A 16,117-nucleotide genomic window follows, 5' to 3' on the forward strand; every position below is an offset into this window, starting at 1 on the left:
GATGATCCGGCACGTCTTGCAGAGGTTGCTGTGGCAGGGTTGTGTGGTGTCGTGGTCACTGTACTCCTGAAGGCTGGGTAGTTTGCTGCGGCAATGGTCTGTTTGAGGTTGTGCGGTTGTTTGAAGGCAAGACGTGGGGGTGTGGGGATGGCCTTGGCGAGATGTTCGTCTTCATCAATGACATGTTGAAGGCTCCGGAGGAGATGCCTTAGCTTCTCCGCTCCGGGGAAGTACCATTGGATTAGTGTAGGTTAGATGGGCTTTAGAATGGTTTCACTGGTCGGCGCAACATCGAGGGCCGAAGGGCCTGTACTGAGCTATAATGTTCTATGTTCTATATTCTATTCTGTAAATTGAGTTTGTGTCTCTGTATGCCCTGTTTGTGAGCATTTCTCCACTCCACCTGACGAAGGGGCAGCGCTCCGAAAGCTAGTGGCATTTGCTACCAAATAAACCTGTTGGACTTTAACCTAGTGTTGGACTTTAACCTGGTGTTGTTAAACTTCGTACTGTGTTTACCCCAGTCCAACGCCGGCATCTCCACATCATCTCAAGACACCATCAGATCCCGCCCCTTTCACCACCTGTTTGGCGGGACCTGAAGGTGGGTCATGTGATGATGAGGTGATTGACAGGGTGGGGAAAGGTGGGCGGTGATGGTGAGGTGATTGACAGGTGGAGAAAGGAGGGCGGTGATGGTGAGGTGATTGACAGGGTGGAGAAAGATGGGCGGTGATGGTGAGGTGATTGACAGGGTGGAGACAACCTCAAACAGACCATTGTCCGCAGCAAACTACCCAGCCTTCAGGAGAGCCGTGACCACGACATCATACAACCCTGCCACCACAGCAACCCCTGCAAAGACTTGCCGGATCATCGACACGGATGCCATCATCTCACGTGAGAACACCATCCACCAGGTACACAGTACATACTCTTGCGACTCGGCCAATGTTGTCTACCTGATACGCTGCCGGAAAGGATGTCCCGAGGCATGGTACATTGGGGAAACCATGCTGACGCTACAACAACGGATGAATGAACACCGCTCGACAATCACCCGGCAAGACTGTTCTCTTCCTGTTGGGGACCACTTCAGCGGTCACGGGCATTCAGCCTCTGATCTTCGGGTAAGCGTTCTCCAAGGCGGCCTTCACGACACACGACAGCGCAGAGTCGCTGAGCAGAGACTGATAGCCAAGTTCCGCACTCATGAGGACGGCCTCAACCGGGATCTTGGGTTCATGTCACACTATCTGTAACCCCCACGACTTGCCTGGACTTGCAAAATCTCATTAACTGTCCTGTCTGGAGACAATACGCATCTCTTTAACCTGTGCTTAACGCTCTCTCCACTCACATTGTCTGTACCTTTAAGACTTGATTACCTGTAAAGACTCACATTCCAATCATTATTTTGTAAATTGAGTTTGTGTCTTTATATGCCCTGTTTGTGAACTGTAATCACACACACCTGATGAAGGAGCAGCGCTCCGAAAGCTAGTGGCTTTTGCCTGTTGGACTTTAATCTGTCATTGTGAGACTTCTTACACTGATCAGATTCACATTGAAGAACTTGGACGCCTAATGACCTCTCGGTTTAAAATTTACATCTTGTAAAATTACACTTTGCACATCACATGTACAAGTTTCAAGTCTCATTTCAAACATTATTACAAGTTCAAAGGTATCCCAATGCAGTCAACTTTTTTATACAGTGTATTTACAAGTACTCATCACAGTGGACGACTTATTCCGTTACTTAATACACAAATGTCCAAAGATATGTAGAGGAACAGGCAGTATTGAGGAGGGAGGGGGGGGGGGGGGGGGGGGGGGCGGCGGGGGGGGGGGGGGGGGGGGGCGGCGGCGGTGGGGGGGGGGCGGCGGTGGGGGGGGTGGGGGGCTTCAGAAGGTCTTGGACAGCTTAGGAGAATGGGCAAAGAAGTGGCAGATGGAATACAATGGTGGGAAAGTAAGTAGTCTCGCAACACCAGGTTAAATTCCAACAGATTTATTTGGTTGCATAAGCTTTCGGAGCACCGCTCCTTCATCAGGCACTCACCTGATGAAGGGGCGGCGCTCTGAAAGCTCGTGCTACCAAATAAACCTGTTGGACTTCAACCTGGCATTGTGAGACTACTTACCGTGCCTATCCCCCCTCCAGTTCCAACGCTGGCAACTCCATACAGTGTGGGAAAGTGTGAGGTCATGCACTTTGGAAGGAGGAATGGAGGCATGGACTATTTTCTAAATGGGGAAATGCTTAGGGAATCAAACACAAAGGGACTTGGGAGTCCTTGTTCGAGATTCTCTTGAGGTTAACATGTAGGTTCAGTCGGCAGTTAGGAAGGCAAATGCAATGTTAGCATTCATGTCGAGAGGACTAGAATACAAGAGCAGGGATGTACTTCTGAGGATTTCTAAGGCTCTGGTCAGACTCCATTTGGAGTATTGTCAGCAGTTTTGGGCCCCATATCTAAGGAAGGATGTGCTGGCCTTGGAAAGGGACCACAGGAAGTTCACAAGAATGATCCCTGGGATGAAGAGCTTGTCACAGAGGAATGGTTGAAGACTCTGGATCTGTCCTCTTTGGAGTTTAGAAGGATGAGGGGGAATCTGATTGAAATTTACAGGATACTGCCACGCCTGGATAGAGTGGACATGGAGAGGATGTTTCCATTAGTAGGAAAAACCAGAACCGGAGGGCACAAACTCAGGCTAAAGGGGCGATCCTTTAAAAAAGAGGTGAGGAGGAATTTCTTCAGCCAGAGAGTGGTGAATCTGTGGAACTCTTTGCCGCAGAAGGCTGTGGAGGCCGGGTCATTGAGTGTCTTTAAGACGGAGATAGATTAATAATGGGGATCGGGGTGATGGGTAAAAGGCAGGAGAAGGGGAATGAGAGAAATATCAGCCATGATTGAATGGCAGAGCAGACTTGATGGGTCGAATGGCTTAATTCTGCTCCTATGTCTTATGGTCCATCAAATACTTACTTTCAGGTGTATATTTTTGAAGGAACAGATATGTGATAAATACTGGTAATGGTGTATCAGCTTACATCTGTGCATGTATTCTCAAATATTTAGCACAGTAAATTTTGTTCTGCCAACAGAAATCTGCTTTGTTCTGTCATTTAGTTGGGCACTGAAAGCAAAACAACTCTTCCCTATTGATTTTGTCCTGTTAATTCCAGCATTTCTGCAGGAGTGTTGATTAAGACATCTTCAAGTTTCTCCTCATTGCAATGAACCATTCCCCTCATGAATTGGAACAATTTGCCACCTGCCTCCCACCACCCCCTTTCAGAGGGGCAATTGAATATCTGATATCACACAATCCTGGAGAAACAATCTAATTCTAAGGCATTCATTCCTGCACAAGAGGTGTGAAAATTCTCACTTCAGTTCATCAACCCCTCCAAAGAAAGATGGTCGAGCCCATTCCCTATTAAAGATCAGCGGGGCTGCACCACGTTGCCCCCGCGACTGGGGAGGTGGTGAAACCCAGGCCACTGTGAAGAGAGGAGTGTACACCCCCCTAAAAGAGAATGGCGGGGTCCGTCATCCTCGGAGGTTCCACAGTCGGGCTCTACCATTCCACCCTGAAAGGAGGGGTGGATCCAGGAGCAGTGGATGGGGAGGGCGAGGATGACGGGCGCCATTTTGGGTGCCTTTTGGTGGCAGCTTCGACGCCATTAGGATGGGCGGGGCGGGGCGGGAGTCCCGAATGGAGCTGGGAGTCAGTCGGTAGGTGTTTGATTTACTTGTCGGGGTCTCGGCGAACCGCAGTGGGTTGAGGAGCCGGAGGTTAAAAGGGGGACGGGGGGGTGGGGGAATTGGGAATTTCCAACCGGCGGCCGCTTCCCGCCCGAATTCAAACCGGCGGCGCGAGCGGCGGCCGCTAAACCGCCTCGAGGGAGGAGAGAGAGCGGAGCATACCGTTCATAGAGTACATAGGGGAGAAGGATGTGATTTGATTTATTATTGTCACATGTATTGGGATACAGTGAAAAGTATTGTTTCTTGCGCGCTATACAGACAAAGCATACCGTTCATAGAGTACATAGGGGAGAAGGATGTGATTTGATATATTATTGTCACATGTATTGGGATACAGTGAAAAGTATTGTTTCTTGTGCACTACACAGACAAAGCATACCGTTCATAGAGTACATAGGGGAGAAGGATGTGATTTGATTTATTATTGTCACATGTATTGGGATACAGTGAAAAGTATTGTTTCTTGTGCACTACACAGACAAAGCATACAGTTCATAGAGTACATAGATTTAATTGATTATTGTCACATGTATTGGGACATCCTGCTCCGAGACGGCGGTCTCTCTTTGTAAGTACTCTGGGTCTTTTCATCAAACAATAGCCCTTTATTTGATTTGATTTATTATTGTCACATGTATTGGGATACAGTGAAAAGTATTGTTTCTTGCGCGCTACACAGACAAAGCATACCGTTCATAGAGTACATAGGGGAGAAGGATTTGATTTATTATTGTCACATGTATTGGGATACAGTGAAAAGTATTGTTTCTTGTGCACTACACAGACAAAGCATACCGTTCATAGAGTACATAGGGGAGAAGGATGTGATTTGATTTATTATTGTCACATGTATTGGGATACAGTGAAAAGTATTGTTTCTTGCGCGCTATACAGACAAAGCATACCGTTCATAGAGTACATAGGGGAGAAGGATGTGATTTGATATATTATTGTCACATGTATTGGGATACAGTGAAAAGTATTGTTTCTTGTGCACTACACAGACAAAGCATACCGTTCATAGAGTACATAGGGGAGAAGGATGTGATTTGATTTATTATTGTCACATGTATTGGGATACAGTGAAAAGTATTGTTTCTTGTGCACTACACAGACAAAGCATACAGTTCATAGAGTACATAGATTTAATTGATTATTGTCACATGTATTGGGACATCCTGCTCCGAGACGGCGGTCTCTCTTTGTAAGTACTCTGGGTCTTTTCATCAAACAATAGCCCTTTATTTGATTTGATTTATTATTGTCACATGTATTGGGATACAGTGAAAAGTATTGTTTCTTGCGCGCTATACAGACAAAGCATACTGTTCATAGTACATAGGGGAGAAGGATTTGATTTGATTGATTATTGTCACATGTATTGGGATACAGTGAAGAATATTGTTTCTTGCGCGCGATACAGACAGCATACCCTTCATAGAGTACATAGGGGAGAAGGATTTGATTTGATATATTATTGTCACATGTATTGGGATGCAGTGAAAAGTATTGTTTCTTGCGCACGATACAGACAAAGCATACCGTTCATAGAGTACATAGATTTAATTGATTATTGTCACATGTATTGGGACATCCTGCTCCGAGACGGCGCTTCTCTCTTTGTAAGTACTCTGGGTCTTTTCGTCAAACAATAGCCCTTTATTTGATTTGATTTATCATTGTCACATGTATTGGGATGTAGTGAAAAGTATTGCTTCTTGCGCGATATACAGACAAAGGATACTGTTCATAGAGTCCACAGGGGAGATGGATATGATTTGATTTATTATTGCCACATGTATTGGGACATCCTGCTCCAAGACGGCGCTATCTCTTTGTAAGTACTCTGGGTCAGTTTGTCAAACAATAGCCCTTTATTTGATTTGATTTATTATTGTCAAATGTATTGGGATGCAGTGAAAAGTATTGTTTCTTGCGTGCAATACAGACAAACATACCGTTCATAGAGTACATAGATTTAATTGATTATTGTCACATGTATTGGGACATCCTGCTCCAAGACGGCGCTGTCTCTTTGTAAGTACTCTGGGTCTGTTCGTCAAACAATAGCCCTTTATTTGATTTGATTTATTATTGTCAAATGTATTGGGATGCAGTGAAAAGTATTGTTTCTTGCGTGCGATACAGACAAAGCATACCGTTCATAGAGTACATAAAATTAATTGATTATTGTCACATGTATTGGGACATCCTGCTCCGAGACGGCGGTATCTTTTTGTAAGTACTCTGGGTCTGTTTGCCCAACAATAGCCTTTATTTGATATGATTTATTATTGTCACATGTATTGGGATACAGTGAAAAGTATTGTTTCTTGCGCGCTATTCAGACAAACGTAACTATAGTGTCGGTGTGAAAAGGGCATGGGGTGTAATTAAATGCCCCCCTACAAATAAATCATAAAGGGTTGATCTCTGTTGCAGTTGAAAACATCTTTTCGCTGCTGATTTTATCCTGTTGATTCCAGCTGCAGGAATGTTGATTCAGACATCTTCAGGTTTCTCCTCATTGCAATGAACAATTCCCCTCATGAATTGGAACAATTTGCCATCTGCCTCCCACCACCCCCTTTCAGAGGGGCAATTGAATATCTGATATCACACAATCCTGGACAAACAATCTAATTCTAAGGCATTCATTCCTGCACAAGAGGTGTGAAAATTCTCACTTCAGTTCATCAACCCCTCCAAAGAAAGATGGTCGAGTCCATTCCCTCTTAAAGATCAACGGTGCTGCACCATATTGACCCATCGCGACCCACAAAGACCACTTATCATAACCTGCGATGCCTCCCCCTATGGAATAGGAGCGCTGCTGTCACACCATTGGGACACTGGGACAGAGTGCCCAATTGTGTACGTCTCAGACCCTAACGTGGAGGGGAGGTAAGCTCAAATCAAGAAAGATGGTTTGGGAATGGTATTTGCGATAAAAAACTTCACCAATATATTTACGGTCGGCATTTTACCATAAACCTCTGTTGGGCCTCTTTTAGAACACAAAACAATTCTCCCCACCCCCCCCCCCAATCGCATCAGCTTGGATACAACATTGGGCGCTATTGTTAAGCGCTTACATGTACACCCTGGAATATAGACCAGGGATACAGATTGCCGATGCAGACGCTCTGAGCCCCGCACCAATGTCCACTAGCCTACTCTCACCGCAAAGATGGACAAAGTCATCATGACATTAAATTTCATGGATACTCTGGCGATATCAGCCAAACACATCCAGGCTTGGACCCGAAAAGATCCCACCAAAATTATGTCACACCACATTAAATGGAGGACTGCAGGAGTATCCTACACAGGACCTAAAACCATACACGATAAAATACCCAGAGCTGAGCATTGAGGGCGATATCATTCTGCGGGGAGCCCAGGTGGTTATCCCATGTCCAGCCCAGAGATCAGTTCTCCATGAACTACATAATGGCCATCCATGGAACCCCAAAATGAAAATGCTAGCTAGAAGCTATGTGTGGTGGCTTGGTATAGATGGGGACAGAGAAAAGCTGGTCAAAACGTGACCAGACAAGCAGTAGCCTCATTACATTCCTGGGAATGGCCAGGGAGATCCTGGGTACGAGTGCATGCGCACTTAAAATGGCCATTTCTGGGCTCTGTGTTCCTAATATTGATTGATGCCCATTCCAAGTGGATTGACATACCCCTCTCTTAATATCACAGGCTCAGGCAGTGTTTCAGCACACATGGTATACCAGAATTCCTTGTAATGGACAATGGGATTCCATTTACCAGTGGAGAGCTCAAAACATTCCTGACCAATAATGGAGTAAGGCACATCCGCACGGCACCCTATCACCCATCCTCAAATGGCTTGGCTGAGCGAGCAGTCCAGGTATTTAAATAAGGCATGAACAAATAGACTCAGGGCTCCTTAGGTACAATGTTGGCACTGAAGTAGGCAATTTTCCAAAAGCCATATTGGCACCATTCATAACGTGCCTACAATGCAGAGGGGAACACCCGGATGGATATTCGTTCAAACCCCCTCTGCACAGCTGAGAGACCTTTAAATTTCAAAGCCAACGAAAGATCCTTATTCTGCCCAGCAACAGCGCGAAGCTGCATTTTAAACCGGCCTTTGGCCAAGGAAGATCGGGATATCTGCGAGTCAAGACCGAGAGTGGGCTATATGGCATAACCAGACTATCAATAAAATATTACAGGAATAAAATGGCCAAGGCAGGCAAAGAAACTTAACAAACTAGGGTAAAAGGAATAAAAGATTAGATTAAATCTCCCTACACACAGCAGGACAAAATGACATTAACACCTAATCTCGCAAGCAGGGAACACAGACACAAAACAATGAGGTCAATTCAGATAAGTGGACACATAGAGGGGATAATGGGAAACACATTAAAACACCGGGGCAAGAACAGGTAGTCCCATTAACACAAACACACACCATACAAATGCAAATTGATAAGCCTCCCAGAGAACTTCCTGACCCGACAGACCACTTAATACATATTGTAAAAATGCATAATCAAATGTTCCCGCTCGAATTTGGATCCCTATAAAGATCCAGAGCTGATGTGAAAGGATTGAGATCAACGTGGCCAAGCCACTGTTTTGGAGCTGGTTACGTTGGTTCTCCCTGGGTTCCCAGTAATTGTACAATAAAGAAAAACACTTTGAACGTTGCCTTGCAACTCGACTTCTTTGAATGCACTGGTACAAGGGATTTTTCCCTACAACAGCACCGTTTCTTTATAACTACAGGACAACATTGCACATAACAATGGGTTGAGCCCCAGCAGAACTTCTCATGGGTGGGTGCCTTTGGACCAGGCTTAGCCTCACCTCTCCCAAATCTGAATGGGAAAATCGAAAAACAAGAAGCCCAGAAAAGGGGCCATGATTGACATTGGCCTGCTAGGGTTTTTAAGCCGGGAGACACTGTCCACGAGCAAATTTTCGGAGACAGTGCCCATGGATCCCGAGAGTTGCCCTCTCAAAAAATGGACCAGTGTCATACACTGTAAGAACTGGAAACAAGACGATGATGAAACATATCGACCACCTCTCGTCGGGAGCTTTCTACAGATGCAACCACCACACCCGACATGCCACCATTGGCACGGTGCACACTGACTTACAGACAGGAAACTCTACCCACAGTAAGCTTAAGAGAAGCCTATGAGGACTCCCTCTCAGAAATGGAGACGTCGGAGTCGCAGTCAGAGGTCATTCCCCCCCACCCACCTCCCCCAGACTCTGGAAAGAGGGATACAGATCCACGGGCCAAAAGTCAAAGATGGCCCCGATGCTTAGAAGTGAGGGGGAACCCTCAAACTCAGGGGGAGGGATGTGATAACTTTCGGGACTTACATGGGGAATCCTTAATTGATCTCCCTGTGGGACTTGTGGAATACGACTTCCCGTGGGAATAGGCAATTGCCTACCCAGGTGGAACTCGTCACCCAAGCTCTTGATAAGGCGGATCACTGAGCGGGTCTGGTGAACTATCGTCCCAGATGGAACTCGTATCCGCACCACAGGGTTATAGTTTAACTTTTGATTTAAGAAACATTGTTCCTTTCCAGTCCGCTTCCTGAGTTATTACAAATACATATTTAATGCGTATATATTATCTATACAAAGTCGTATGTAGGTTATAATTCCTTTGGTCTATCCAGTCTTTGCTCAAGTAAAACTCTCCATTCCTTGCAAATTTTCCTAAATATCCTCTGTGCACACGCTAGTGTACTCAGCATATCCTTCACGAGGGCAACTCTGGATGGGCAGTAAATTCTCACCATTGCCCACAGTGTCATGAGAATGGTAGGCAGTCTATAAGTGTTACTTGTTACCAGCAGGAATACAAAACAGTGTTAAGTAAATCAGGGCACAAATGGGAACTAAACAGGACACAGGATGATAATTCACCTACTTTATTAAGCATTTCAAGATAGTTTACAAAAGGCTTTCAGAATGACGATCTTAATTTGATCGTTATTCTGGCACAGGCTTAGCGGAGTTCCCTTTGTACGACTGCAGTGACAACGTTAAAATATACTTCAAGCAAATTATAATCAGAGATAAATATAATCACAGTGTACACATTGATCCTGAGAGGGGCAATTGACTCTTGTAACTGGCAGTGGAGACAGTTCAGATCAATAGTATTTTTAGTGCTGTTTTTGGTAACTCTTTGCTTCCTGATTTTGTAAATAATTAGGTAAGCCCTGAGTCTTGAGCAACGATGACAACCCTCACATGGCATTGAGAGTGAATGTCTAATTGTGTTAATTCTGAATATTTCATCTCACACTGTTCCAGTTATCTAATATTTTTGTTCACATATTATATGTTTTCTTTACCTCTGCTTCTATGGTTTCCTTTTGTATAGTTTTCCAGTCAGCAGGGATATAGGCCTTTTTGGCTTTGTAAGCCTCAGCAAACTCTTTATTAAAGGTACACAGGACATATTTCCAGTAGGCTGCTGCTTGGATGCTGGTGTCTGGTGGTATATCCCAGGAAGCATAATAATCATTTACACTGCGGTAGTCGTTGTAGGGATGATATTGATATTGTGTTGCTGCACAGCAGAATGAACCATCAGATGCCACTGAAGACGTGCACACTGTTGCTACAAGTTTTCCACTGGATTCATCGCGATATTGATGCAGACCCTTGGGCCGATGTGTTGCAGCAAAATGCTCCTTGTGTCCCGAGCCTCCTCGTTCACAAGGAACTCCACAGAATGGACACATCTTCCCACAGCCGAGAACTTGGCGGAAGATTTCTTCATCCGGCTTCACGGGCAGGCGAGGCAGAATTTCCTTGATGTCATAGTTTTCATGAAAGCCCAAAATGAGTTCCTGCTCCACGTCATCCAGGGCTGCAACAACAGCAGCTGCAAATTCACTGGCTGTGGTGGCATTTTGAAAGAGTACAATTTCTAAACTCCCCTTGTCAATCACAAAATCATCCCTCAAAATATTACAAAATTCTGTTAAAAATTCTGACACATTTTCCTTCTCAGTCGCTGTTGCTTGTTCGATGGCACCTTTTGCCTTTCGGATCAAAGCTTGGATTATTTTTGTAGCAATCCCTGTAATTTTATTTCCTTCTGTGTAATTCTTTATTATTCTTTTCCTGATCCACTCTTTTGCAAAGTCCTCATAGTTTGTAATGTACTGTATGTAATTTTCCACACGGTGCTCTTCCAGCAATTCCAGTAAAATCACAGCTTGGAGATAGGCTCTGCTGCTCAGTTCATGGTTTGTACAGCTGGCTTTTACATCCTCAACAATCTCCACACCAAGCTTTTTGTCAATGGCATTCCGCAGGGCTGGTTGGAGGCAGTTACTGCACAAAGCCTGAGCCCTTTTCTGACTTTGATCTTTCTCATGGTAAAGATCTTTAAAAGTGGAATAGTAGGCACTTTTCATTTCTTCCAGACGAGTCAGTGGATCATTCTCTCTAAAGAAATCTTCATGCATCTTTTGGAAAGTTGGCAAGACGTGTCCACATGTATGCAGCTTAATATCCACCTCAAAGTCAGCATTACTTTGAAAGTGACGTTTTGTAATGTTTAAATATTCATCAATTTTTTTCAGCAACAACTGACAGTAAGTTTGATCAAAATCAACTTTTGCTTTAACCTTGTCCTGTGCAAATACCTCACAACATCGTATTAAGCAATCTGCAAACACTTGCAATTCATTCCTACCTGAACTTCTGAAAAACCCCCAAATTTTGCGGCAAAAACTCTTTTCGATATGATTCTTGATAACTACAAAAGGACCCTTTCCTTTTGCAGACAATTTTCCAGCTGTATCTAATCTCTGACACACAGCACTCCCCCGATGTTGTAGACTTTGTCTCAGCTGATTTTCAAACTCCATTTCAATGTCCTGCTTTTTGAATGACATTCCCTGCAGTGGTTTCACCGTGTCTCTCCACATCTTTTCAAATTGTTTCTCCAGAAAACTGTCATCGAGTTTAGTCTCTGACTGTTTACAGTTTCGTAAAAGTTCGCTGACCTGTTTCTGAATAGTTACCTGATACTCAGTCTGTATTTTAACCAGTTTGTCCATGCCTTTACGTCTCTGAATTGCAGTGTCACATCTCTGCCTGCTGTAAATCCCAAGCTCATTTCGCAAACTCTCAGCACTCAAGGTGAAGTCAGTTTTGAATTTCTCCACAAGGTGGATGTTCTCTGCTTTGCTGTTGAAATATAGTTCCAGATGATAGAGAACCATTCGTTTTTGGGTCTGGAGGATGGTATTTGATTCTTGAATCAGAGTTTGATATAGACCGTCGAGCTGATTCAGAGGATGATTGTCGATATTATTCTCAGCCTTTTCAACCCAGGAATGCATGGTTTTCCTAAACTGCCAGTCCCACTCTGAGTACTTCAGACTGAGCTGGCTGTAAGCATCTGCAACCAGACTGTTCCGGAAACTGAAAATGAAATTTTCATATTTGACCGCATTCCATAAACTCTTCATCCACTCTGTGAATTGGTGAATTGTAAATGGGTTTTTTCTTCCTTTGCGCTGTTTAAACAAATCAAACAGATATTTCTTCAGTTCGAATATGTTTTCACTGTAGCCAGTGTTTACTGGTGCCATGGGAGGAACACCGTGCCACAGGCCTGGAATGTACCAGTTGTTTTTTTCAGGATCGTATTCCATGACATCTGAAAATTCTGTGAATGTGTTTCCTTTCTTTTCCATCTTTGCTGCCGCCCTTGTCATTTCATTTAACTGATCCAGGAGGTGTTTCCTGTCTCTCATGTTCTGATCATGTGCCGAGACCTCTCCCACGTTTTGATGAACAAACTGACAGTTTGGTTTGTGTCCAACTTCTTTCATCCTCAGGAAGGCGTGCACCACAATTTGCAGGACATCCTTCATTTCGGAAGAGTTTTCCATGGCCATGTTGACTAATGTGACGTCACTCAATCCAACAACCAGAGTTGCGAGCTCATTGTCGTGCTCATGGCTGTCCTCCAGCTTCGCTAGCTCTGGAGCTTTTAACCCTTCTGTGTCAATAATCATCAGGTACTCACTGCCAGTCTCCTCTTTCAGCTCTCCTGTAATTTTAATCAACTGCATGAAGGCTCCTCTTGTACATCTCCCACTGCTCACTGCAAACTGCAAACCAAACATTGTGTTCAAGAGAGTAGACTTCCCCGTGCTCTGTACACCCAGTACAGTTAAAACAACTATCCTGGTATTTGGTCCTAGTTTCTCCGAAAGGTTTGTGAGCACAGCACTGACCCATTGTTCTGATATACTGGAAGCATCGCCATCTAAAAGTTCAAGTGGAAAGCCATCTATCATAAGATCAGCAGCAATGCTGGGAAGTGACGTATACTGGCGTTTATTTTTTGGCAGAATATTTTCCTGCATTAACGTTACCTCAGCTTCATAAATCTGTCCTATTTCTCGCATGAAATGTTCTAGCCCCAGAGAACTGTCCGATATTTGTTTGTCAAGTTCCGTGAGCTCTTTGCTTGTACCAGGTGAAGCTTTATACTGTTGTTTATACTTCTCACGTAATTCAGAAAGCTCTTGCCGTGTGGTGGCGTCAAGAAGATATTTGATCCATTGCAGGAAGGAGTGTCTTTCGTCATTGTTCATATTTACCATTTCAGTGACAAACTCAGAAAGGTTTTCAGTAATATCATATTCTAGCTGTTGCTTCCGCAGATTTGTTTGTTCAAGTCTGAGTTCACAGTTGTACATTTCAACAGGCTTATCTCCACGCCTTCTCTGACGACAAAGCTCCTTGCCGAGCTTGGACCATTTTTTCCAGAGCTCTCCTTGTAAAGGTAGTTTTTGGATTTTGTACTCTGCTACGCTTTGCACATCTTTCAAGGCACCAGTGATTTCCTCGGCCACTTCTTTAGTGCGTTGGCACCTTGGCTCATCTTCATCGACAGATATTTCTAACTCACGAGCAACATCAGCCATTTTCTCAATGCTCATTAGGTCAGTCACATCTCCCAGAGCGTCCTTGATGCTCAACTGGATTTCTTCAACAAACTCTGATGCATTCATGCTTTTATTTTTGATGATGATATGATTCCGTTCCAGTTTCATTAACGGAGCGAGTTTCTGGAGGAAGCTGCTTGTCTCGTCCTGCTGGGCAGGTTGTGGATTGAGGATTAGGAAGAATCGCGTTTGCAATTCTGCAATGGATTCCAGGAATGCAAACTCATCAGTACCTATCTGATCAACAAATATAAAGACTGCTGAAGACACCTTGGCCAAGAAGTGAACTTGAGAGTGTAGACCATTTGCATCCCCACGGAGATTGGCAATGAGAAGCGGTTCTGTGAAGATATCAATATTTCTCTTACCACAAGGGAGATACCAGCAGAACTCAACTAGACCATCTGAAATTTTACGAGGAATGTCACCACATTCCATGCCGCGATTGATAAAGAAGTTGTGATGATGGTGTGGGTTACTTAACACTGCATTAAGAACCTTTGATTTGGATGTTGTGCACCTACCCAGACGAATAAATGAAATCACATGCATCGGAGTGGTTGCCATAGTTGCCTCTTTGAATCCTTTACTTGCTTCCAGTGACTGAGGTCTCCACTTTTTCACAATGAAACGCATGGCCCACAGCAGTAGGGTGGTGCTGTCCTTACTGTAGTCTGGCAATAATAGAGGCAAAGCAAACTGACACATGGACATCTTCATCAGCATCTCTTGCTGCAGGGAACTATCAGCGCAAAGGAATACTGCGGTAATGACATCCAGGGGATTGCACGATTCACCAGCATCTTTCCCCGGGATATCAAAAAGGTCGGAAAGGTTTGTTTTATCAACAGCTGCTGTTTTGTCTTGAGGAATATCTGCTGAGCATCTGATATTTCTGGCTGTCAGGTTGAGAATCATAAGTTTCTTTAGAAAATACCACGGTACTTCTCCCAAGCTTTGAGGCTTTGCACATTCCATGGATTCTGGGCCAATTTCAAGGATTTTGCTTAAAGAAAGTTTCACTTGGAAATATTTCTGCAGCTTCAGCTTGGAAAGCACTTCTTGAAAATTATTTTCCTTGACTGTAAAATGAGAAATAAGAATGTGAACAGTAAACACACTGCACTTCTGATGTAATTGTCTCTCCCTGTTTGAAATACCATAGTTTTTCAAAGATTCATCATTTACATTGAGTTGCACCAAGTTTATAAGCGGAGATTCGCCTGATAATTAAATGCTTGTCTATTCTGGTGAGAGTACGTTTCAACCTTTTCTCTTCCCACATCGATTATTTCAAAACCATAAACTTCTGACCCAGACTCAACTGCACCAATTGTAACTCCACTATTGAAGCTAATGCTGCTAATTTGGAAATTGTATTCGTAACGCTGCATGGTTATTCCCTCTTTGCCTGAATGGCACCATCTTCTTCCAGCTAATAGGTGGCAGCAATTGGATTGTCCAGAACAGAGGACAAGACAAGACCATTCAGCCCCTTGAGCCTGGTCCGTCATTCAGTGATATTATGGCTGATCTAACTCCATGTACCCACCTTTCCCATTTGTTACTTAGCCACCTGTTAATCCATCAGCCTCAAAACACTTGCAAAATAAAAATTATTTTTTTTTCTTACTACTAAAAATGCCTTGACTCTTGTTGAAGAAATAGGTCATTAGACCCAACCAGTCCATGCAGGTGCATGCTGCACTTCAGCTTCCTCTTGTCTTTTCTCATCTAAATCTATCCTCATAACCATTTTACCCTTCCATCTCATATCCTTATCTAACTTGCTTTAAATGTATCTATAATTCACTTTAGCTAATTCCACATTTTTACTTCTTTCTGGTATTATTTACTCACCTCGATGTTGAGCTCAGAGTTCAGGAACATTAACTCCCAATGCACACGCACAGACCAGGAGCGGCTGAACATGAGCAGTTGGCCTGTTTTTTAGATCCTTTTTGGGGCCCAATGTGCCTGTGTATAGGAAAAAAGAGAGCAAAAACCTGGGCCAGGTGAGCGCCATAGTCAGCAGGTGTCCCGAGTAGGACACATGGAGAGTCTCAAAAAGAAGTCCCAGGGTAAGGGACATATACAGGTTCCAGTTCACTTAAAGAAAAAGAGAGGTGCGGAGAAAGGGCTGCAGGAAGCAGATTTAAGGTGAAGTGGGCTCAGGTGAAGCCTAGGTATTCATAGAAGGCTCAGGAGAATCCCTGAAAATCCAAGAATGCAGCTGAAATGCTGCTGGCCATTGGGGGACAAATGTTTGGGTCAGTAGTGTTGTGATTGGCGTGGCTGAAGATCTGAAGTTGAGCTTGTGAGTTGGCTCTTCAG

At 44.1% G+C, this 16,117-nt stretch overlaps 1 protein-coding gene across 1 annotated transcript; it reads right to left on the reverse strand.

The window, feature by feature from the left end:
* Positions 1-9,718: 9,718 nt before the first annotated feature.
* On the reverse strand, positions 9,719-14,863 carry LOC144481606 (up-regulator of cell proliferation). The gene has a single exon (XM_078200744.1). The coding sequence runs from the start codon at positions 14,759-14,761 to the stop codon at positions 10,133-10,135; it is 4,629 nt and encodes a 1,542-aa protein (XP_078056870.1). The 5' UTR covers positions 14,762-14,863; the 3' UTR covers positions 9,719-10,132.
* Between the last annotated feature and the right edge of the window lie 1,254 nt (positions 14,864-16,117).

The sequence above is a fragment of the Mustelus asterias genome, chromosome 31, assembly GCF_964213995.1.
Source record: "Mustelus asterias chromosome 31, sMusAst1.hap1.1, whole genome shotgun sequence".
Taxonomy (NCBI): Eukaryota; Metazoa; Chordata; class Chondrichthyes; order Carcharhiniformes; family Triakidae; genus Mustelus; species Mustelus asterias.